This window comes from Onychostoma macrolepis, chromosome 05 (genome assembly GCF_012432095.1).
Source record: "Onychostoma macrolepis isolate SWU-2019 chromosome 05, ASM1243209v1, whole genome shotgun sequence".
NCBI classification, from domain to species: Eukaryota; Metazoa; Chordata; class Actinopteri; order Cypriniformes; family Cyprinidae; genus Onychostoma; species Onychostoma macrolepis.
This window is the reverse complement of record NC_081159.1, coordinates 33,517,942-33,541,646: the sequence shown is the minus strand read 5'-3', so window position 1 is coordinate 33,541,646 and position 23,705 is coordinate 33,517,942. Positions and strand designations below refer to the sequence as shown.

At 36.5% G+C, this 23,705-nt stretch overlaps 2 protein-coding genes across 4 annotated transcripts in view; one reads left to right on the top strand and one right to left on the bottom strand.

Moving 5' to 3' along the window:
• zgc:175280 (cationic amino acid transporter 2 family protein) overlaps nucleotides 1-14,192 on the bottom strand; it is a 52,852-nt gene extending 38,660 nt beyond the window's left edge. Inside the window, exon 1 of the mRNA XM_058775112.1 lies at nucleotides 12,664-14,192. Within this exon, the coding sequence (XP_058631095.1) occupies nucleotides 12,664-12,762 (99 nt within the window). The 5' untranslated portion in view covers nucleotides 12,763-14,192. The remainder of the gene's footprint in view (nucleotides 1-12,663) is intronic.
• On the top strand, nucleotides 1,488-23,043 carry b4galt4 (UDP-Gal:betaGlcNAc beta 1,4- galactosyltransferase, polypeptide 4). Of its 3 annotated transcripts, XM_058775119.1 has the most exons (8): nucleotides 1,523-1,588; nucleotides 2,840-2,877; nucleotides 2,984-3,313; nucleotides 5,130-5,362; nucleotides 6,530-6,717; nucleotides 8,112-8,234; nucleotides 8,464-8,568; nucleotides 22,093-23,043. In XM_058775119.1, the coding sequence occupies exons 3-8, from the start codon at nucleotides 3,043-3,045 to the stop codon at nucleotides 22,232-22,234; spliced, it is 1,062 nt and encodes a 353-aa protein (XP_058631102.1). In that variant the 5' UTR covers nucleotides 1,523-1,588; nucleotides 2,840-2,877; nucleotides 2,984-3,042; the 3' UTR covers nucleotides 22,235-23,043. The 3 variants fall into 3 exon arrangements, with proteins under 3 accessions (XP_058631101.1, XP_058631102.1, XP_058631100.1); XM_058775118.1 differs by having other exon boundaries at nucleotides 1,488-1,588; nucleotides 2,840-3,313; XM_058775117.1 differs by lacking the exon at nucleotides 1,523-1,588 and adding an exon at nucleotides 1,712-2,374 and having other exon boundaries at nucleotides 2,840-3,313.
• Nucleotides 23,044-23,705: the final 662 nt, after the last annotated feature.

Sequence of the window (23,705 nt, the reverse complement as noted above, 5' to 3'; positions counted from 1 at the left end):
TCATTCATAGGAACTACTAAACAGAAATGCAGATGTTTAAATTGCAAAGAATTAAATGTACAATATGTGTAAGTAAAGCTCTGTAAAAACTTCATGTAAGTAGACAAGTGATCAAATGCAAAGACTGCAAGTGTATTGAGACAGACCCAATGGGTCCAAATACCCACACTGTGGTCACTTGAACGTGCATGCACACGTCAGTAATTATGTGCACAAGATTGTCCCACACTACATCCACGCCATCTTTAATACCGCGTCAGAGCGGTATTCAAGACTAAGCGAATCCCATCATGCATCATGTTCTAGAAATAAATCATGAGAAAAAAAAAAAATTGTCCTGGCTCTTCCAAGCTTTATAATGGCATTAATAGTGTTCAAGGTTTTGAAGCAAAATAAAGTGCATAAATCCATCATAAAAAGTACACCTAGGATAGCTTGAGGGTGAGTAAATCATGGGGTAATTTTAATTAACTTTAAATGTTATACATAGGAAAACTGAAAACAAATGTAGACGTTTACTTTAAAGTGCAAAGTACTACATGTACAAAATGTGTAAAAACCCCAAAAACTTTAATTGCAGTTTTACAACACTACCTGTATGTTGTAACGCTGCATTCAAGTCCTCCTGAGACTTTCATAGTTGACAAGGTGAGTTCAATTTGGTCGGAACAAGGTGGCAATTTAACATTTATATATTTTTACATCTACAAAATGATGAATAAAGAATGTGCATCATTGTTTATTATTATTATTATTATTTCTTTTTTTATTCAATTTATGATGGTGAAACTGAATCATATGTTCTATGGTAATTATATATACAATAGTATAATATTTTGTATATGCAACTCATATTTTATTTTACATTACAAAAACATAATATTTTTTATTAATTTCAACAAATTTACCCTCAATACAGACGCTGCATTTCTAGTCTTTGACTGCGTCCATTCCATCAGACACATTTTCTCACTGACACGCCCACAACTCGGAAACTCTGGGCTTATTAAAGAAAATTTCGAGTTTCCCACTTTGTGGTGGCGTTCAAGTGCGTTCAACTCGTAAATACGATCTATCCGACATGACTTGAACGCCGTTTTGTCCCATTGGATAATCAAAGGTACTACAGACACTTATGATGAAAACACACTGTCAGCTCACTATTTTTTATTTTTTTGCTGTTTACCTATGGACAGAACAGTTTCAACAGCACAATGACATGTATTCAATTACATGTATTTGACATTACTTTAATAAAATGTAATTTTCACGCAATTGAACGCTTGGGCCAAATCCATGAAATACGTCATGTAAATCGTAGATAAGTATTCAAATGCAAAGACCACAAGTCAAGTGTGAGCATTTTGACAGGTCCAATATATCGTGTTAAAATGCTGTTGTTTGCGGGCGGAATGGTGTAGTTACTGCATCTGCCGGCAGGTGTTGCGGTGCTCACGGGGTGCTCATCCTCCTCCATTAGCAGAATGACTCCAGCCAATCACGTCCCACCAGCGTCTATATTTGCGGAAATGCTGTGTTTTAGTACAGTGGTGGGGCTTGAGCTGAGAGTGCAGCTGCTTTCACAGCCGTAAGTCGTTTAAACAGTTATTTACTTTTTACTTTCCATATATGTCTGTGTTCTCTTCAAACCGATAAGAAGTGCGCAGTGCAAACTAGCATGTGGACTGTTAGTGGAATCGCTTCTTTTTTTTTTGTCGAATGTGCGACCATATACCTAAACCACGCTGTCAAATAGTACCATTACTAGCTGTAACATTACTCATTTAAATTCAATAAAGTACCGCATAGTCTTCGCTTTCTTTTCATTTGAAATGAGGACAAAATAATTAATATTTTAAATATGACATATCAAGACGTCGCAATAAAACGCATGTGGTAAATGCTCATTTTAAGGCATGATGAACCGATTTCAAATGACATTTTTCAAGTGACAGTCATTAAGGAATAATATACATTTATCGCAATTATCTTATACTACGGACCCGGGGTTGTCATCCTTTTTACCCTCACTCAGGCATGATATACAATGTTATTTCTTTCCTCTATAAAGTAAAACGTAACAAACGAAAAGTGACTGCTTAAAAACAACGTTAATTTGAAAACAGGACCTTCAGCAGCACATTCGCAAGCACCATCTAAAAACAATACACTTTATAAATAGTTTGACGTGGCAAGGGCAAGAGAAGGTCCTGTTACAAAGAAAACAAATGATGAAATGTACACAAACAGACTTAAAGTTGTGAAGTGTGTCAACATGAAACCTGAGAAGAGGGGCGTAGAGGTGACAAACTATGTAAGAAGGAATAAGAACCGCATTGCTCCGGTTGAAAAACCAGAAGAATGTGACTAACAGGTAACACTTGCCAGCAAGGGAAGTAGTGAGATATAGTGTGTGTGTGTGTGTGTGTGTGCGTGTCATGTGTTATAATTGTGATTGTAAAAAAAAAAAAAAATACATGTTTTTGTCAACGAAGCTTCTCAGGTGCACAGTGTGAAGTTTAAGTGAATGTGAAGAGCTGTAATACAGACAAAGTGTGTTTGGAAGACACTAAAATCTAAAGACAGAAAAATAAAGTTATTTTATTTACCATGCTTTGACTCTTCTATGCGCTACTGATTACATTTTGTCTGTTCTTGTGGTTTATAACAACTATTTAGTGTTTTTGCTGTTCCCTTCAATAGCATTGCAGTGTGGCAAATGCATGTTTACAAATAAATGCCAACAATCCATGTACTCTTTCAATTAATATATGGCCAAGAAACGTTCGATTTAACATGTAATATCATCCTAATACATTTTTTTTTTCTTTTTTTTCAGCTTTTTCATAAAAGACTTCTCACAAGTTGCTTCAACTGGTGTGTTGTTTTCCCCTCGTTTGAAAAATGAATGAAAAAACAGATGAAAGAGACTTTTGGAGGAACTCTTGTCAACTTTAAGAGTGATTTGTTTATTTTCAAGCAGATGCTCCGATGTCTCCTGCTTGCTTTTCTCTGGATTTCACCTCAAACTAAGCTTCACTCATGGGCCTCTTTCCAGCCATGTCCAAGTTCACACGGAAGGGGAAATGTCTGTTTCTTCTACTGTTGTGTCTTTGCGTTGTAGCGTGGATCGCAACGTTGTCAAATGATGACACCGTTAAGCCTGTCCCAGAGGGATCAAATCCTCCTGAAGATAAGGGTGTCGAAGGGTTTGCTAAGCTGGAGATGGAATCAGAGATGATGCAGAGCATAGAGGAGCGTGTAGAAGAGCAGTCTGCCAAAGAGAGCTGTCCAGAGCATTCACCCCTGCTCCGTGAGTGTTGTCTGATTCTGTTTATTTATTTTTTTTGTGGGTTGATCTTAATGAAATGTTATGCTTGAAGTACAGGCAATGGTCAAATTGGTTTAAATTTGTTTTAAAAGAAATGCTTGCTTCTGTATATTCTCAGAAATAATGGTAGGAAAGCTGTCACTGGAACAATATCTTTTCAAAAGGTACCCTTTTGTACCTTTTAGGGTGCTGATATATACCTATCAGGTACCAGTATGAACCCGTTAGCTACAAATGTGTACCTGTTGAAAAGATATTGTCCCAGTGACTGCTTTCCTATCTTTGTTTATGAGAGTGTAAAATGCAGAATGTTCCTGCCTGTTATCTATCTAGGGAAATTGCATGATGATTTATTTTATACTCTATATAATTCGTTCTGTGTTACACAAGCCATATGATAGACTAAAATTTAAGCCGTTGTTGTGTTCATGTTCTCAAATGTGCAGCAAAGCAGTCGGACACAGTCATTTTTGAAAACACAAGTGGGATTTGAGATGTCCATAAAAGGGGAAGATTATCACTGAACTTAAATTGTAATGTGCTCCTCACACAAGCCTACCGTATGACTTTATAAGACTTGGATTATAGTCTTATGGACTACTGACTATGATACATTTGCAGTGCATTTTGGAACTTGGCAGCATAAATCACCATCTGCTCACGATCAACATCTCATCAGTGGTGAATGAAATGCAAATCAACTTCTTGAGTAAAAGTACAGATACACTAATAAAATATTACACCAGTAAAAGTACTGTTTAGTCATTTTAGACTGAAAAATTATCAATGTTTTTACTTTTTATTTATCTATTGGAATAGTACAAAATTTCGTGGCACTTTCTATGTACACACACACCCACACAAAATTAGTGGACGTGATTCAAAAGGCTAAATGATCTTAAAAATAGTTACACTTGAGCCGTTTATGGTCAAAAATGACCTTGTGAAAGTATTTAAGTATTAAAAGTACAGACTGATGTACCATGTTTATTTATTTTGCCATTTAATATACTCGTCCTACAATAAGGAATATTAGTAGCCTAGATGAAGATATGATCATGTACTGATGTGCAAATATTTTATTACCAAATTATACTCCTTCAAACGTCCCTATATCTATTTGATCATTAAGCTATTTAACAGTCAGTAACACTTTAGATTAGGGAACACTAAGAGTTTTTCTTCAATATACTCCTAATTCGCTGCTTATTGATGAAGTAAGGTAGTTGTTTAGGTACTGGGTAGGGTTAAGGGATCTAAAATATGGTCATGCAGAATAAGGCATTAATATGTGCTTTATAAGTAGTAAACGGCTAATAATATGCATGCTAATAAAGCAACTAGCGAATAGTGTTGCCTAATCTAAAGCCCTACCTAATAATCTACTATAGTTGCTTGTAATTCCAAAAAAAGTATTGAAAAATAGAAATGTGTAAATGTGTGGTGACCTAGCATATATATAAGTAACTTTTAAACATAACAATAACTCTTAAAACCTTAGATTTTTGCAAAATGCGCTGATAATACTGGATAAAGATCTGAACCATGAAACTGCAACACAAAGAAACGTGGGAATCTCACAACCACCTCTGTGAATGTCAGTGTTTACACATCACTGTTTTTTTCCTTCCACAGCTGCTTGCTAATTCGGGCTTGTTTCCAAAGATGGGGCCCTGTAATTAATGTGGGCCCCAGCTGGTGCTGTATTTAAGCACTGCACCTGGTCCGTGGGCCTTTCACTTACTTGTGGGCCTGTGTACATGTGTGTTTATTTATTTCTGACTGTTTCTCTTCACAGGAGGCGCTTTCAAGCTGTCATTTGATCCCTCGCTGACGATAGGGCAGGTAGAGAGTGAAAACGTGGAGGTCGTGGAGGGTCAATATAACCCCTCTGATTGTACAGCCAGGCAGAGTGTGGCCATCCTTATCCCTCACAGAAACAGAGAGAAGCACCTGCTCTACCTCCTCTACCACCTTCACCCGTTTTTACAGAGACAGCAGCTTCACTATGCCATCTATGTCATTCACCAGGTGGGCAAAACTCCCATTAGCCCTGGCAGGAGTTTTTGCAGTCATGTGATCCTTGTTGCTAGAATTTGGTGCCATTTTAGAGGGTCCAGTCTTCATTTTTTTATGTTAGTAAGGGTTTCGTGGACCACAAACATAGCTTAGTTTTTTTATGAGCATTTCCTAGTTTCTATCTGATGTTAAAAAGGGACTTTTATTGCTTCTATACCTTTAAAATGCTCTCTTTATATGTGAAATGCGTAAGTGTTTGCTTATGACTTTGCTCCTGGTTCCATTATAGTTTGCATTGCCCTTCCTTAAATAACAACCTTTTTGCAAAGCCTGCGGTAAATTGTTACACATTCACCAAACGGTCTATTCTGCAAAAACTGGTAAGACCAAACTGAAATGACTGCAAATATTGAACTCTGATCCCTAACATTGAGTTAATTTGGAAGGACACTCTTTTTGTTCTTTAGTTATGTCAAAACCATTTGAAAGAGAGAATTGTTGTCCTCAACAATAGTATATTACTTCCTTCTCATTATTACAGTGACCGAGAAAGCCAAGTTTCTGACTACCGAATTACCATTTTTGAAGTAAATGTGGGCGGTCGAGTCTTTTGGACTGTAGAGGAAGTTTTCAGCTTTCTTCAACATTATTTCTCAATTGTTTTCATTTTACAATTAGCTATAAAACAAAAATCAACATCATCTTTTCCTATGACACCTTCAACAACACAGTGGAGAAAAGTGCCACCATGTTGGTAATATGAATATTTTAAGTTGTACAATTTTCATTTTGAGGAAATGTACGGTTAGGTAAAGTAAAAATGGTGAGCTCAAGGTGTTATGAAATATGTATGTTTGTTTTCATGTTATGAAGGTGTTCCCATTTGTGTTTTGCCAATTGTTCTGTCGGTAAAAACTGTTAAGGTCAGATTCAGATCTTATAATAACAATTATTTTATTTTTTAAGAAAATAAACGTTACAAAACCCATCAAATAACATCTCTCCAGCTCTTCATGTCACTGTAACACCAATACACTTTAAAAAAATAAAAATAAAAATTAGTTCTTTTTTGATCTTTGAAGTCATGAAATGTGTGTTCTGGTGATCTTCAGGAACTCACAACATAGAAGATTTGCAAGCCTTTATTGTGTGCGTATAATATGTCTGTTTGTCTTGTAGGCTGGAGATGCTACATTTAACAGGGCAAAGTTATTAAATGTTGGCTACCTCGAGGCTCTAAAAGACCACAGCTGGGACTGTTTCATCTTCCATGATGTTGATCTAGTTCCTGAGAATGATCATAATTTATACATGTGTGAGGATCAGCCTAAGCACTTGGTAGTGGGGAGAAATTCCACCGGGTACAAGTGAGTAATGCGTTCTTCTACATTACACCGGGTTAGACATACAACACATAAATCAATTAGCAGTTTCTCTCTAAAATACTAAAGCAACAGAAATGCTGGGAGAAACTAAAAGCAGTGACACTACTAGTTTAACTACATTTTTCAGTAGTGTGATTAGTGGTTCAGATGTTGTCAACTCAACTGGGCAAAAGTGATGTAATAATTAGATAATAATTATAATAGTATTATCAGTGATTGTATTCTTTCAGAATATTAAAGTTCAAATCCTGTAAATTAATGTACTTATTTAAATATAATTTAATTTACTGGTGAAATCAGGAATTATTAGGACTTACAAAATTTCACCCTAATAAACATTTATATTTTGTATTATTTATAGTAGTTTAATAGTGTCTTTACATCTCTGGAAAACATTCATTTTGTCCAACATTTCACAAGTAAAAATAAACAAAGTGTTCAATCTTTTGTGCTTATTCGCAGCTTTTGAAAGCGACCAGGTTGAAAAGACAACAGACAAGTGTAGGTTGTAAATGATTGATGTCAAATCAAATATGAAATATTACCTTCTCTGTTGCTCAAATGGACCTCATGTCAGAACTTTTCTTTCCATTTTAAAACACTTTTCCTGGTGCACTGCCCAAATGGCGGGTTCATCCCTCGTCACTTTATAATACAGTTTACTGCAATGTGCGGCAGGACAGTTGGAAACTTATTAATTTGTTTGTGCTATGAATTATGGATTTTGACAAGCTAATATTGCTTGTACCCCTTTATGGTTAACATATATGCAGAAAATCCGGGGAAAATAAGTTTGCTTTATTTGCACAACAATTCTTTATATATTTTGCTTTAGTCTGCAAGTAGGAGCTGCATGCATGTCAAGACTACTTTACTAAATGTTACTACTGAACTTACGAAAATTCCACATCACAGTGGTGTAAGTTTTGAAAATATATATATTTTTTTTAATATCCAAATGAATTTGATACAGCTTTATACCATTACAAACTGCTTTGATTCAGATAATTATTAAATTAAATAATTTAAAGCAGTAACAAATTAAGTGAAATGATTCTCACACATTCTAATTGTGAATAACTGTTGTACACAGATTAAGGTAGTTTGCAGGTGAGTTGTATCAAGCATTATGGAGATGGTCTTCCCCTGTTTGCAACAATTTTTGTTCTGCATGTAAAACTTAAATCTTATTAACTTAAGTAGCTTGTTCCTTGGCATTCTACAGTTTTTGTACTGTTTTAGAGCTTCTCCATTTTCCGTTGCCATTCAGCTAAACTGAATATGACATACCCCAAGTAATTTCTTGAATTGAATTTGTAAAATGATATACTATAGTTCTTGCAAATAATTAAGGACTTTTGTCACTTTTTGTCCAGACTCCGATACAAAGGTTACTTTGGAGGAGTTTCAGCCATGACAAAGGATCAATTTCACAAGGTGAATGGCTTCCCAAACTCCTACTGGGGCTGGGGTGGAGAGGATGACGACCTGAGAATAAGGTGAGAGGAACTTGGGACGAGTACGATGGTTTAGACCGTGCACAAGTACCTGTAGGTGACTTGCACGAAATGGCTAATCTTTAAAATGTTAAAAAAGGACATGATAAATGTAATACAAAGGGGCATGTGTTTTTTGGTGAAGAGAGATTTCAGTTTCTGATGTATTATTGTCCATGTTAGAACATTGCTGTCTTATCATTAAGGATTTTAACAGAACCATCTTTTTCAGGGTGACACTGCAGAAAATGTCAATAATCCGTCCATCCCCGGAAGTGGCACGCTACACCATGATCTTTCATAAGAGGGACAGCGGCAATCAAATCAATAAAGACAGGTCAGTTGAAGTGTGAATGATAAATATATATTGTAGTATTAGTGTTATTCTGGTCTTCTAAGAAACCATAAGTAAAGTGAGGAACAATTTTGAGAGCATGCGTTGTTAAATCACAATTAATTTAAGGAAATGAGCTTCGTACATCCAGTGATAATGACAACTTCTTACTTGGTATTTAGCGTCATACTAAAAAATATGGGTTAGATGAATACAGTAAAAAATCTAATTCTAAAACTGTGGAAACTAATAGCTTAACTGAAGTTTAATGTGAGGACTAAAACAAAACAAAATGATCAGAAATAAACCAAATGAACAAATCCACAATTTAGATGTGTGTGTGTATATACAGTGAGGAAAATAAGTATTTGAACACCCTGCTATTTTGCAAGTTCTCCCACTTAGAAATCATGGAGGGGTCTGAAATTGTCATCGTAGGTGCATGTCCACTGTGAGAGACATAATCTAAAAAAAAAAATCCAGAAATCACAATGTATGTATTTTTTTTTTTTTTTTTTAAACTATTTATTTGTATGATACAGCTGCAAATAAGTATTTGAACACCTGTCTATCAGCTAGAATTCAGGGCCCGGTTGCATGAAAGCCCTTAAGCTAAGAAATCCCTTAGTTATAAGGTTAAGGGAACCCTTAGTGAAACTTGGGTTGCAAGAAAAATCCTAAGGGTCAACTTAAAGGAACCTTAAGGTTGTCATTAAATATTCCCCTTACTTATCTAAGTGTTCCCTTAAGCATTGCTACAAAGTCCTTAGTAACTATTTCACCTTGATAAATTTAAGGGACCAAAACAGCTCCCTTAAATCGTCTTAATCTCAGTATTTTTAAGGTTTTTGAGCTCAAATGTAAGACTTAAGACATTTTAAGACCTGCACAAATAAAATATCATATAAGCATAGTAGGGCAATGACTATGGTAACATATTAAACTGTAAAATGACTGTAAATTGCATGACTTACAGGTTTTCACAAAACAAAAAAAAAATGTATATAATTTAAGAAAATGGATGAGTTGTATTAATTATTATTAACTTAAACAATTATAATTAATCAATTATTAGCCTACATTAATTAAATAACAATATAAATGTAATGTATGCCTTAACTGTTTAACTTTTTATAATGCATTATCTTCTTGTCAATCCACCTGTTCACATTTACAACACTGCGTGTTTGCAGCATCAAAACATGGGTTAATTTTCACATTTATTAACATTTCCGTCATTGTTCAGCAGGAGGCGATTTCACTTTAGAAACAAAGCGGTTTCCTCGGTATACAAGTATAATTCTACTTGTATTTCGTTATGTTCTGTTTATTGTCAGAGATATACATATCTATACAGTTTATTGTGAGATGTAGTAACTATAGCAACCGCGGCGCCCATTGCCGTATGTTGCCAGGAACTACCGTGAAACGCTTAGTATAAACGCTTAGGTAAGTGTGACAGTTAAGACGTTTGTTGCAACACTCTTAAAGAAATCCCTTGCCTCAGGGAATTTTTTCCCCTCAGTAATACTCCAAAGTCAAATTACTTAAGGACTTTCATGCAACCGGGCCCTGACCCTCAAAGACCTGTTAGTCTGCCTTTAAAATGTCCACCTCCACTCCATTTATTATCCTAAATTAGATGCACCTGTTTGAGGTCGTTAGCTGCATAAAGACACCTGTCCACCCCATACAATCAGTAAGAATCCAACTACTAACATGGCCAAGACCAAAGAGCTGTCCAAAAACACTAGAGACAAAATTGTACACCTCCACAAGGCTGGAAAAGGCTACGGGGAAATTGCCAAGCAGCTTGGTGAAAAAGGTCCACTGTTGGAGCAATCATTAGAAAATGGAAGAAGCTAAACATGACTGTCAATCTCCCTCGGACTGGGGCTCCATGCAAGATCTCACCTCGTGGGGTCTCAATGATCCTAAGAAAGGTGAGAAATCAGCCCAGAACTACACGGGAGGAGCTGGTCAATGACCTGAAAAGAGCTGGGACCACCGTTTCCAAGGTTACTGTTGGTAATACACTAAGACGTCATGGTTTGAAATCATGCATGGCACGGAAGGTTCCCCTGCTTAAACCAGCACATGTCCAGGCCCGACTTAAGTTTGCCAACGACCATTTGGATGATCCAGAGGAGTCATGGGAGAAAGTCATGTGGTCAGATGAGACCAAAATAGAACTTTTGGTCATAATTCCACTAAACGTGTTTGGAGGAAGAAGAATGATGAGTACCATCCCAAGAACACCATCCCTACTGTGAAGCATGGGGTGGTAGCATCATGCTTTGGGGTGTTTTTCTGCACATGGGACAGGGCGACTGCACTGTATTAAGGAGAGGATGACCGGGGCCATGTATTGCGAGATTTTGGGGAACAACCTCCTTCCCTCAGTTAGAGCATTGAAGATGGGTCGAGGCTGGGTCTTCCAACATGACAATGACCAAGCACACAGCCAGGATAACCAAGGAGTGGCTCTGTAAGAAGCATATCAAGGTTCTGGCGTGGCCTGCCAGTCTCCAGACCTAAACCCAATAGAGAATCTTTGGAGGGAGCTCAAACTCCGTGTTTCTCAGCGACAGGCCAGCAACCTGACTGATCTAGAGAAGATCTGTGTGGAGGAGTGGGCCAAAATCCCTCCTGCAGTGTGTGCAAACCTGGTGAAAAACTACAGGAAATGTTTGACCTCTGTAATTGCAAACAAAGGCTACTGTACCAAATATTAACATTGATTTTCTCAGGTGTTCAAATACTTATTTGCAGCTGTATCATACAAATAAATAGTTAAAAAAATCATACATTGTGATTTCTGGATTTTTTTTTTTTAGATTGTGTCTCTCACAGTGGACATGCATTTACGATGATTTCAGACCCCTCCATGATTTCTAAGTGGGAGAACTTGCAAAATAGCAGGGTGTTCAAATACTTATTTTCCTCACTGTGTGTATATATATATATATATATATTCCGAAGAATTGATTCACTTTCAGTTTTTACGAGTTTTAAGATTGTTTGTACCATATGAATTTAGAGTAGTGCCGGGATTAAAGTTCTCCGTCGCTACGACGGATTTCCGTTAATTGCAGAGTTCCCGCCTGTCCTTAATGTCTTAAATTCACTTTTCATAATTTTAAATTAAATTAATAAATAGGCTTACATTTCTCAAATAGTGTAATAAATGTCTTAATTTTAGTTTGAATAGAGTGGGGGAACTATGACGTCACTTTGTAGGCGGATCGGCGGTTAGCATGAAACTGGTTCCTTCGACAAAAAGCCAATGGGATTTTTCCATAGGCTTTTGGATAATCGCAAAAAATTAACTCTGTGTTCAATCATAGTTCATGAAACTTACACGTTTTGTCCATCAAGATAATCTTCACAAAATAATATAACTTTGATGAATTTTGAAGCCTAAATAAAAGCGCCAGAACTGAAAAGCTAAACTTGGGCTATAAACAAACTACAGCGCCATGGTCGCTCGCTTTCAACGTCACCACCACCGCGCTCTCGAGAACTGTTTCAAACTTACTTTAAACATGTTCAGTGAAACGTATTTACTCTGTATATGAATTTGAATCCACACTACATGAACCTTTTCATATAAACTGGAATAAATACACAACTAGAGCCAAAATAAAACTGAAATGAGACATTAGTAATAAATAGTATAGTGAATAAATGAAATAATCTTAACTAAAGGACATTTTAAAGCACGTATTTCTGTACATTTCGAAATAAGGTGCATTGAAAGTCAATATATCCTTGATTAATATGAATATTTTAATTAATAACGTATCCCCGCGTATTTGATCTTTTAAATAACAGCAGAGTTAGCGAGTCTTTGCATATGGTAAGATTAAACTTATTTTAGTGAACAAAGTACCACATTTCAGCTCTCATTTTGTTAGGTTGGGTACACACAATATTATTTTATCCTTGCTTCTACAATCTCTTTCTAACAACTTCATGCGGCCTTACACATTTAATTTTAACGTGGCTTTAAGCACTATGCATCATTAAAGTTTCACTTTCACCACGTAAAGCCAGTAAATGTGGTGTTTACATGTAATAATCATAATATGAATTTACCTTGTGGTCTGAACCCAGAGTCTCCGCATCAGTAAACGATAAAACGAGCTTCTTCCCTCCGAAGACATGTCGCATTTCGGGGGCAAAGCAAAAAAACATTGTCGAACAACAATATAAAATGCTGTAAACTATTCATTGGTTATCCTAAAATTAATTGTATCATAAATTATACTACAACTGCAAAATACTAAATTTACTGTTCGGCGTGATGACGTTTAATGTCTCCGACAGCACCTGTAGTCCCATTTAGCAATTTGTTAGCAACCGTCTTTTTTAAGAAACCTAACAGTTTAAAAAAATCACGAGTGTGGTGTGACTGGTGTGTTTTATGTCGTAGAATAAAACGTGAAAGTATCTTGAGCCCGTGTGAACCACGGACCTTATTTTAGGGATTTAACCAAAATCCCATTCAAAAAACCCATTGACTCTGGGACGATGGAACCGGAAGTGCTAAAATGCTAACTCGCTTCCGGGTTTTCGCCTACAAAGTGACATCATAGTTCCCCCTTAAATTAAGGAAAGACGAGGTGTATTCAGTCTGCTGAGGGGTGTGTGATCAAAGCCTGGAGTGGAGTGAAAGCACGTTCCTCTCTCCGCTCGAAGCGTTCGGTGTTCACTCCGCTCGGGATCCACTCCGGGTTTTCCATTCCTGCTCACGGAAAAACTGCTCCGTGTTCACTCCATTTTAAAAGTTATCAGGGATTTACCATAGACATAATATACGTAGACGCCTCATGACATGCTGGAACGTATTCCAGCGTCGCCGCCATATTGCTTGGGTCTCCTCGCTCTACGATAGCAGCGGAGTCAACGGAGAGCGAGCAATTTATGCCCGTATTTTGTGCAGTTTACTGTTGCAATAACCCGCGCAGATACCAGATCGCGTGGGATTACCTTTCACAAGTAAGATTGAACAATAATTTTGGTTATTTTACCATTTATAATATTATGTCATCGTAACTAACGCTACTTACGTGTAACATTATTACAGCAGGAACTGGTACTCTCTCTCATTATCTCTTGCTGTTTTTTTTTTTTCTTTCTGTTCTTCAACGTTCAGAGGATGTGTTCTTACTCGGGGACATCATTTCATGCTTGTGTCATTTGTGGTCAGTGGCGCCTGCAGGTGTACGGCTGGACGCACTGTGTGTACCATGAGCGCTCAGACTGACCTGAGATTTGCCCCGCAAACATTTCAGCAGTAGATTATAGCCGTATTTCTATCGACTATCTACCCGTAAAATTTATAGTGAAAAGTTCTTTAAAATCATCTGGATTAAAGTAATTTTACAGCTGTTTTTAAAGCATTTTGCTGCATGGATAAAAAAAATAGGCTAATAAATAATTCACATATCATGCAGACAAAATTTCGTTGCAGAAAACCCTTTAAATGTTAAGGAATTAAGAGCAGAGCAACGTAAAAATCAGAAAAAATATAATCGGGCCTGTTTTAGGCTTTTCCTTATTTTTATATTTTAGACGGTGATGAAAAATGACTTGCCATCTCCTCATTGGACGTGCCTTTAGAGAGAAATGCATCTTTACGGATTACATAATGAAAGAGTTTTTGTTTTCGATTTGAATTATTTCGTTTTAAAGTAGTAATTTAAAGCTTTCTATAGATATATTTATCATATTTGTGACTCAATTCGTTTGTTCATCATTGTGAAGCGCTCCTGTTCAAGACGAGACGGCAAGCGCATCTGTTTTCAAGATCAGTTCCAAATAAAGTAACAGCTGAGCTGCTGCGCATTTCTTAAAGCAAACACAGTGGTGAATCATATCAGATTCATGAATGAAAGTGCGTTTTGAATGAATCATCAGTGATTCATGATTACCCATTCATAAAGACAGTCACTTGCTTCATTCCTGAATGAATCAGCCGTTCGAACGAATCAATTGAATGAATGATTCAGTGATAAAATCAGTTACTTACCGCCACCTGCTGGCGGTTTCAGTCAGGCGCGCAGATGGCACTAGGGACGGGGGGGACATGACCCCCCCCAAATTCATAGTGACCCGATCCGTCCCCCGCCCTCACTATCCCTACGAAGGCGACAATAATCGGTAAAACAGAGGATTAACCAGTGTTTGCACTCTCTCTGAGTGACGCCGCGGCGCGAATCTTTTTTCCCAGGATGGTATGGGAAGGTCCGCCTTTTCGCCTCTGATTGGCTAGAAGGGTCTCCTCCTATTGGGTAGGTTTAGGGGTCGCGTTAGTGTAGCCAATCGGAGAGAGCCCTTCTAGCCAATCAGAGGCGAAAAAGGCGGGACCTCGTGCCTGTATGAACGGTAACCATAGTGATCATATACAATTTATGACTGAGCTGAGTCGGTGATTTTCTGAACTGAAAAAAATCGACTGCAAATGCCACATAAAGGCAATGAAGAGACAAAAAACAATCACCTCGTTTTTTCAAAAAAACAAACAATGCAAGTATCCTATGCCTGTTGACTTTCCCAGATGTGGCAGATTAGATTTGTTAAGGGGAATAACTAGTCTGACAATAATGGCAAGAATGCTTTTGCACTTAGCAAACACAGCAAAAACTATTTATCGTCAGGAAATAATGTTTTATCTTATCATTTAACCCATTGTACTGTATAAATTGACTGAGGTATGTTCACTGTCGTGTAAGCCACTATAAAAATAATTATAAGTAAATTTCTGTGGTGGAAGGTTTATGCAAACAACAAATAAAGGCCTACATAAACTTTTGACATCCTCTTATAGCAGGAAATCGGAGGATATAGATTCTTAAATTATGGACTATGAAAAACATTTCATTTTTTTGTTCATAATGATAGACTTCGTATGCTGAGATAAGCAAATGTTTAAATAAAACATACTTTGCTGAAGACATGAAGTTTTGGTGGGTGATTGGCATACTAGTCAAATAACAGTCTGATCATGAATTGCTAGTGGTGATCAGGTAGGCCTTTGTTTACCTTTGTTCATTGTTGTTTATCCATGATTTCAAATAAGAATCCCCCAATGGCTTTTTAGTGCAAATCATTAGCCCAAATTACGCAAAGTAACTACTTGAGCACTAGTTAAAGCCCAAATTACGCAAAATAATGAATTGAGTTTAAATAATTTGCTGACAGCTTGGTCCCCCCCAGTTAAAAAATCCTATCTGCGCCCCTGGTTTCAGTTGAAGGGCTACTGTATAATTTCAGTTATTTAAATAATTTAATAGTTCTGTATTCAAAATTGTATATTTAAAACAATCTCCACATGAATTTATGAATTTAATTGCACTCATTACACCTCTGAGCCTCATTAAACATCTGAAAATGTACCTACAAGCCACTTTTGTGTTTTTCTGTGCCACCTCTGTAGTACAAATACATTTATTAATAATAATTTCATATAATTGGTAACTTATGTCTTATTCTATTTCTTATTCTATTTTTTTTTATAGAAATTTTAAAAAGCTTATAAACACACATTTTTGAATTTGACAATGAAAATAATGCCATTGCAAAGAAGAAAATGCCCCTGTAAGTCACTTTAAGGAGTCAATGTCACCTTGTATTAGGAAGGCAAATTTTTGATCAGAATGTTTGATTATGGATCAGAAGGTGCTCCTAATTAAATTAGGAGGACAAAGCTCCTAAAAAAAAAAAGTAAGCACAGAGCCATGTAACACATTAGATCCATGCATGAGGTCTTAAAGATACAGCAGCCTAAATAAACCTGCTGCTGTCTTTCATTATACAGTGAAGACTATCCAGTGTTATTTTACAGTTTAATAGATTATAGTTAGACCTAACTGAAAAAAAAAAGTACTGATAATTTAATTTATATCTTATTTTTGTTTATGCTATTGATTGTCATTAATTTATTTGTTCTTATTTTATTATTTACTAAATTATTCAAAGACATACTTGTCTTTTTTTAGTTAAAATATATTCTGAGTGCAGGTGATTCTTGGGTGGGGAGGGGGCGTGGTCCATGGGAAATAGTCCTGCCACCACAACTGGAAAAAATCCTAGAGGAAAACACTGCATACGTTTAATAAAATTAGAAAAATGCATTTACAAAGGTAAAACGTTTTACATGAAGAAAAACACGGCTCTTAAACTGGATGTGTGACGGGTATGGCTGTGGAATGGGTTTGGCCGAGGAAAAATTCAGTCAAAAGAATTTTTTTTTGCTTTAACCCCAGAATCCAACCTGTCACACAATTCTCTGTGCCGTCTGTTGTAAAACAGCAGTTATATAACACAAAGGTCATTCCAAAATGAATGTTTAATGGAAAAATGGTGAAGATCAGTGGACAGGCAGTCTATTAAGTGATCAGATGTTTCCTCAAAGTCAGGTCACTTGTATGGAAGTCCAATAATGAAAATCATGCCCCAAAACAAGGTGCTTTTGGCATGTGATATGCCGAAATATTGGATATGCAGCATTTCACGGATGCCTAGGGAGTGACAGTGGGTTGAAAATTGAAATATACAAATTAAAAAAAAATTGACACTTGGTTTGATTATATTGTCCTCATTTGTAAGTCACTTTGGATAAATGCATCTGCGAAATGATTAAATTTAAAATTGGCCTCTTGTCTTCAATGAAGTGTGCTAGAGCAGATAGCAATGGCATTCAAAGTGAACTTATGAATCATAACCTGCCAAATTGACTCTTGAGTTACAGGGTTCCTACGGGGTTTGGAAAAGTATGGAAAAGAGAAAGCAGAGTATGGACAAATATTTGTGTTTCCAAACCTTTGCCCCTATTTATTAATTTTTTTCTAATAGAAAATTAAGAATTTAATTAAAATAAATGTGACGTACAAGAAGTGAGGTTTCATGGCAGCTGTTTAGTGATTCTTTAGTGATTGTCAAATACGACTGAATGAATTCAAGGTGCACTTTTGTCATTATTCAAAATGCCGGATATAAGCATTTTGGGTTTCTTCTCACTATATTCTTAGGACAGTATTAATTAGCCTCAAGGACCTTTGCAAAAAAAAATATATATGTATGTATATATAGACTTTAATGTGATAACAAGAAACCACTAAACTTAGCATATAGGATAATACACACTGTGCCACCTGTTGTGCCATCAGCCCATTTCTTGGCCTTGTGCATTAAAGGCCTTGAAATATAGTATACTGCCCCAGTGAAAGCCAAACTTAAACACTTTTATAGATCTTTGAACTTGGCAAATTTTATGCTATTAGCCCATTTCGTGTCATGGTTTCTCCACCACCACAGACGATGTGTTAAATTGGACATTAGGCCTTGATATTAGAGGTACTACCGTAAGAAAAGCAAAATTTTGAGCAGGTAGATCTCTGTTAATTCATGTGCATCCATGCTATCGATTTATTCATAGTAATGAATAGATGGCAGTGATGCACAGAGAAAATAATTTTTAAATGGAGAATGTGTAGGAACCCTGGAGTTAATAGCGTTACTCGTTAAGCGATTAGGAAGTTAACTTGCAGTGCCATCTTAATTTTCGGATTTTTAACTATGACATATTGATATTATCAAACCAATTTCTGTACATTTTTTTTCAAACAGGATGAAACCAAACATGACTGAATTCATAAATTGTATTGCTAATACTATTCTATTGATGCTTTTGGTGGTGTTTTTCCCACCGAACGCGCTATCATTTCCTAGAAGACTTTCCAGGTGTAAATGCCAAACTGTTTTTCTTTGGTTAAAGAAAAATACAAAAGAAGCAGACAAGTGATATAGAAAAATCATTTACATTTTAAAACACTAGTCTTGTTTACAAAAGGTTTACATGTATAAAAACATGCAAATTTGATAGCACTTGCAAACACATCCAAACCGATCTACTCACGTGGTCTACTAAGGATTCCACCCTTCACAAAGCAAAAAGCACTTTTTTTTTTTTTTGGTGAGACTATTTTAAAAAAAGTGGTTTACACAATTACATGTCCCAAAAAAAGGCAATCTGCACTTCAATCAGAACTATGTTCTGTCATCAAATCTTTCTACCGTGTATATTGTGGTTTAGTGTCCCCCAGCATAAGATAATTTTTTTTTCTTGGTTTGCACATTTTATATACAGTATAATTTTTTATATATATATATTGTGAGTGCATACCATTCAAATGAAAACGGAACAATGTAGTGTTTTACATTGTGTAAAGCTTTTTTGTGACATCACATGGTTGAATAAATCGGGTTAAGTTTACTTCCACAGTGACAGATTAGACCATCTTATCACTACTTTGGCTCACTAACTGGTATGTGGATGGTAATTGAGGTGCTGTTGTGCAGTTTGAATCTCTTTCGCCTTCATCTCAACATTAGAAAATAATGGCTGAAGCTTATGTGCCTAATCGCATCAGTAGAGCATTATTTGTTTTGTTCAGCGCATTTCACCGTGGATTAAATTGTAAACCAGTCATTGTGCATGATTGGACCCGACAGTAATGTCACAACACGTAAGCAAGTTGTGACACTACTGTTTTGATGCAGCCAGTTTTATTTCATTCTCATTAAGTTAAAAGCACCAGGGATCCCCACAAATGCACATTAAAATGAAGATATTATACATGGTTTTGTATCTCACAATACATTCCACAAATACCTATCATGACCGCTATGAATTAATGACCAGAAATAAATGCACAGCTGTTTGCATTTGTACTCTGCACCAAAAATACATATGGATACACTGCTTCTTTATTAACCCTTTATAAATGTAATTTTGTGGCTTCTATATCAAGGAGTTGTAAAGACCGGTTACACCAGAGATGTTCACAAGTCTTTAACTTGGAGTCCGAGTCAAGTCTGAAGTCTTTATCGCTGCAGTCTGAGTCGAGTCTCAAGTCAGGCTTGCTAAAAAAAATTCCATTCATAATCCTAACCCTACCCTCTTAGGATAGGACAATATTTGGCCGAGATACTACTATTTGAATATCTATAATCTGAGGGTGCAAAAAATTTGCCTTTAAAGCTGTCCTAATGAAGTTCTTAGCAATGCATATTACTAATCAAAAATTAAGTTTTAATATATTTAAGGTAGGAAACTTGGGAAAGGAAATGAACATGATCTTTACTTAATATCCTAATGATTTTTGACATAAAAGAAAAATGGATAATTTTGACCCATACAACGTATTTTTGGCTATAGCTACAAATACACCCCAGCGACTTAAGACTGGTTTTGTGGTCCAGGGTCACATATATGAATCACGTTTCTGTGAGACTTGGTGGTGTCTAAATGAGAATTTTATGTTATGCAGAAACTCTTAAAAAATCTTGGAAGAAAACATGAACATGTTTCTCACATACTATGTGATCTCACTCTTTGAAGTGTCTGTCAAAGGAAATTAACAAATGTCATGAATAATGAAGAGAAGTGTGGTCTTATAATTATTCATAAGAATTAATGTGCTCATTCTAGTCATTGGTGTACTGTGTAGGTGTGAGAAAATGTTGCATTCCGTAATATTGACACAATGAGGATTTCAAATAGGAAAGCTCAAAATTAATCAGTTTTCTCCTAAAATAAATTTGACGCATGCTAGAGTTAACTGCTGTGATGTGCAACACACACACCTCTCCGAAAATGTTAAGTGTTTCATAGGTTTTCTTCTAGTTTGTCAACATCCAGACTTCTTAAAACAGATCCTCATGTGCATAGTGTGGGCATAGATGCTTAATTCCAAAGTATATATGTAAAGATGTTACTCGGTCATAACAGTCAGCAATTATATTCTTAAGTCTTTAAGGGGAAACTGAGTGTTTTGAGTGAGACTTCACTGTAAACGCCCACAATTGGCTAACATCTGTGCATGTGAAATGAGGGTAACACTTTATTTTAAGGGCCAGTTCTCACTATTAAATTGCTTATTAGCATGCATATTACGAGCATGCTGGCTGTTTTTTAGTACTTATAAAGCACATATTAATGCCTTATTTTGCTTGACCATATTTTAGATCCTTTAATCCAACCCCATAGCTAAACTTAACAACTACCTTACTATTAATAAGCAGCAAATTAGGAGTTTAAAGGAAAATGAATAGGGAACACATATTCACTATTCTAAAGTGTTACCGAAATGCACTGAACAAAATTATAAACTGAACATGACGCCATCGAATGTGAGCATTTGCCCACTCAAGTCGGTTACGACGACGAACTGCAGTCAGGTCGAGACCCCGATGAGGACGATGAGCATGCAGATGAGCTTCCCTGAGACGGTTTCTGACAGTTTGTGCAGAAATTCTTTGGTTATGCAAACCGATTGTTGCAGCAGCTGTCCGGGTGGCTGGTCTCCGATGATCTTGGAGGTGAAGATGCTGGATGTGGAGGTCCTGGGCTGGTGTGGTTACACGTGGTCTGCGGTTGTGAGGCCGGTTGGATGTACTGCCAAATTCTCGGAAACTCCTTTGTAGACGGCTTATGGTAGAGAAATGAACATTCAATTCACAGGCAACAGCTCTGGTGGACATTCCTGCAGTCAGCATGCCAATTGCACGCTCCCTCAAAACTTGCTACATCTGTGGCATTGTGCTGTGAGATAAAACTGCACATTTTAGAGTGGCCTTTTATTGTGGCCAGCCTAAGGCACACCTGCTCAATAATCATGCTGTCTAATCAGCATCTTGATATGCCACACCTGTGAGGTGGATGGAGTATCTCGGCAAAGAAGTGCTCACTAACACAGATTTAGACAGATTTGTGAACAATATTTGAGAGAAATAGGCCTTTTGTGTACATAGAATGTCTTAGATCTTTGAGTTCAGCTCATGAAAAATGGGGGCAAAAACAAGTTTTTAATTTAATATTAAGTATTTAATTTGGAGCTCTCTCGAAAACTTACTACATTTTTACTATTATAGCCGTTTAGGTTAACTAATCGTGAAAAGTGTTTTGCGTTTATGAAATTGCGTGCTTTGCGTGGCACCTAAATACCTTTGGAAGGTATTATTTTTAATCCAGTTATGCTGTATTGATTTCTCCTTTTCATCTCTCTAATGCTCCAGTGGGCAGGGCCAGAGATGCAATGATGCAGTAGGCAGCGTTGATCTGATTCTGCAGAGGCAGGCTTTCGTACCACTGTGACATCATAATGTGACAAAATCTGCCATTTTCTGTACTTGGTATCAATAAAAGCTGTTTTTGGTCTAACGTGGAAGGTTTGAGCTCTGAAATGTACAGGGCTGCGTTTTCTAAAAGCATCGCAAGCTTAAGTACATCATAGACCCATTGAAACCAATGGAGCTTACTATGCTTTTGGGAAACTCGGCCCAGGATGCTTTTATAGTACAATGACAATGTCAAAGGATCAAGGAAAATTTGATTGCTCAATTCATGACCCTTTTTAAAAATCAAGAATACAATAATGTTTTACTTAAACTTGAAAAGTTTATTTTCAATGAGTATTTTCAGTGTGTCTTCTGATGTTTGTTTCACTTTGCCCAACACAGGATGCAACTGCTACGCCGTACTCATCAGGCATGGAAGACTGATGGTTTGAATTCCTGTTCCTACAAGATTCTGTCTGTCCACAGAGCACCACTCTTCATCAACATTACCACGGACATTGGCCAGCCGGAGCATGCTCATTGAGCCGGGTTTTTGGATCCTGAAAATCAAGAGACAGCATTAAAAACCCAGCATTCACCAGTGCCTGGCAGATCCAGTACTAGGTGTACAGGTTGCACTGTGGATCTGTCCAACTTGACTCTTTATGGCCCTGCAAGATAAGGCCAGAATTCTGATCAAACACTACTTTAAGTATTACAATAATCAAGTAGAATTTAATTAGTCTGATCATGTAAACCTTTCAGGGTTGAAATTAAAAGAAATTCAATATTCATTACCTCTAGTTGTGAAGTTAGGGGTTTATATAATGTATTCATTTAAGGTCGTTACAGAATATGGCACAACATCTGGGAGTAATGGAACACAAAAGCGCTGCACCTGACAGGTCAATAGGTATACATGATGTAGACTTAAATATTGATATAGATATGATTGTATATGGGCAGAGGAGGTTTACTTGAGTCTTTATAGCAAGTCTGCATGTTCTGTGATTCTGATTCCAGCTAAACATGCTTATAATATCTGTCTGGTGGAAAATTGTAGATATTGTAGTAGGTGTTTGGGTCCAATGATTTGGTTTAATCAGTTCAGTTTCATTTCAGTGAAATGTAGCTGTAGATGGGTTAATTGTTACATTTTTACATTGTTCAGAAAGAATGGCTGTTCACTCATAAAACTGGGTGGTGTTAGCTTTTTCAGAGAAAAGAGATTTTTGTTTACTTGGATAATATCATCTTATCGCCATAATCCTTTTCGTTTTAAAAGCTCATATATTGTGTCACTATCAGAATTTGTCAGAATTTAAAATGATCCATAAAATAAAGTACATCACAGACTGGAGTCTGCTTCAGTTTTTAAACTCTTAGTATAATTCATATAATACAGAAGCTTTTCAGAAACAAAGTTTGACTAGAAATTGGTCTTGACAAATTGCATTTCAACACAACATGGCCATCTCATCAAACCTGGGGCCTGTACCATGATGGTGGCTGAACAAACTCAGGGTTACAGGATTAGTTTTGACTTGACAAAACCAAACCAGACCAATCCGGCTTTGTTGGTACCATGAAACTGATCATCAACTTTCTCTGTCAACTCAGGCTTGATGTGCACACGAAAGTTTGACATCAGTAATGAGCAGCCAATCAAATGCCTTAAAACTATGATTCACTTCTTATGAGAGAGTAAGTGCGAAGATTAACAGATTGAACAATATGAAGAATTTAAACACATTTACACAGCATGATCATGAAACGATCTATCCATGAATGAGGAAAACTTAGATAACATCTTGCCATATAAGAGCAAGTAAAAGTTGTAAAGTTAGTTAATAGAGTTGATCATATTTATAGGTATAAAAACACTCAAAATCTAAGCTCATATGTAGTCATGTTTAAAGCTATTGATTCTAAAACGTATATATTATCTAGGGCTGCAACAACGAATCGATAAAAATCGATTACTAAAAGCGTTGGCAACGAATTTCATAATCGAT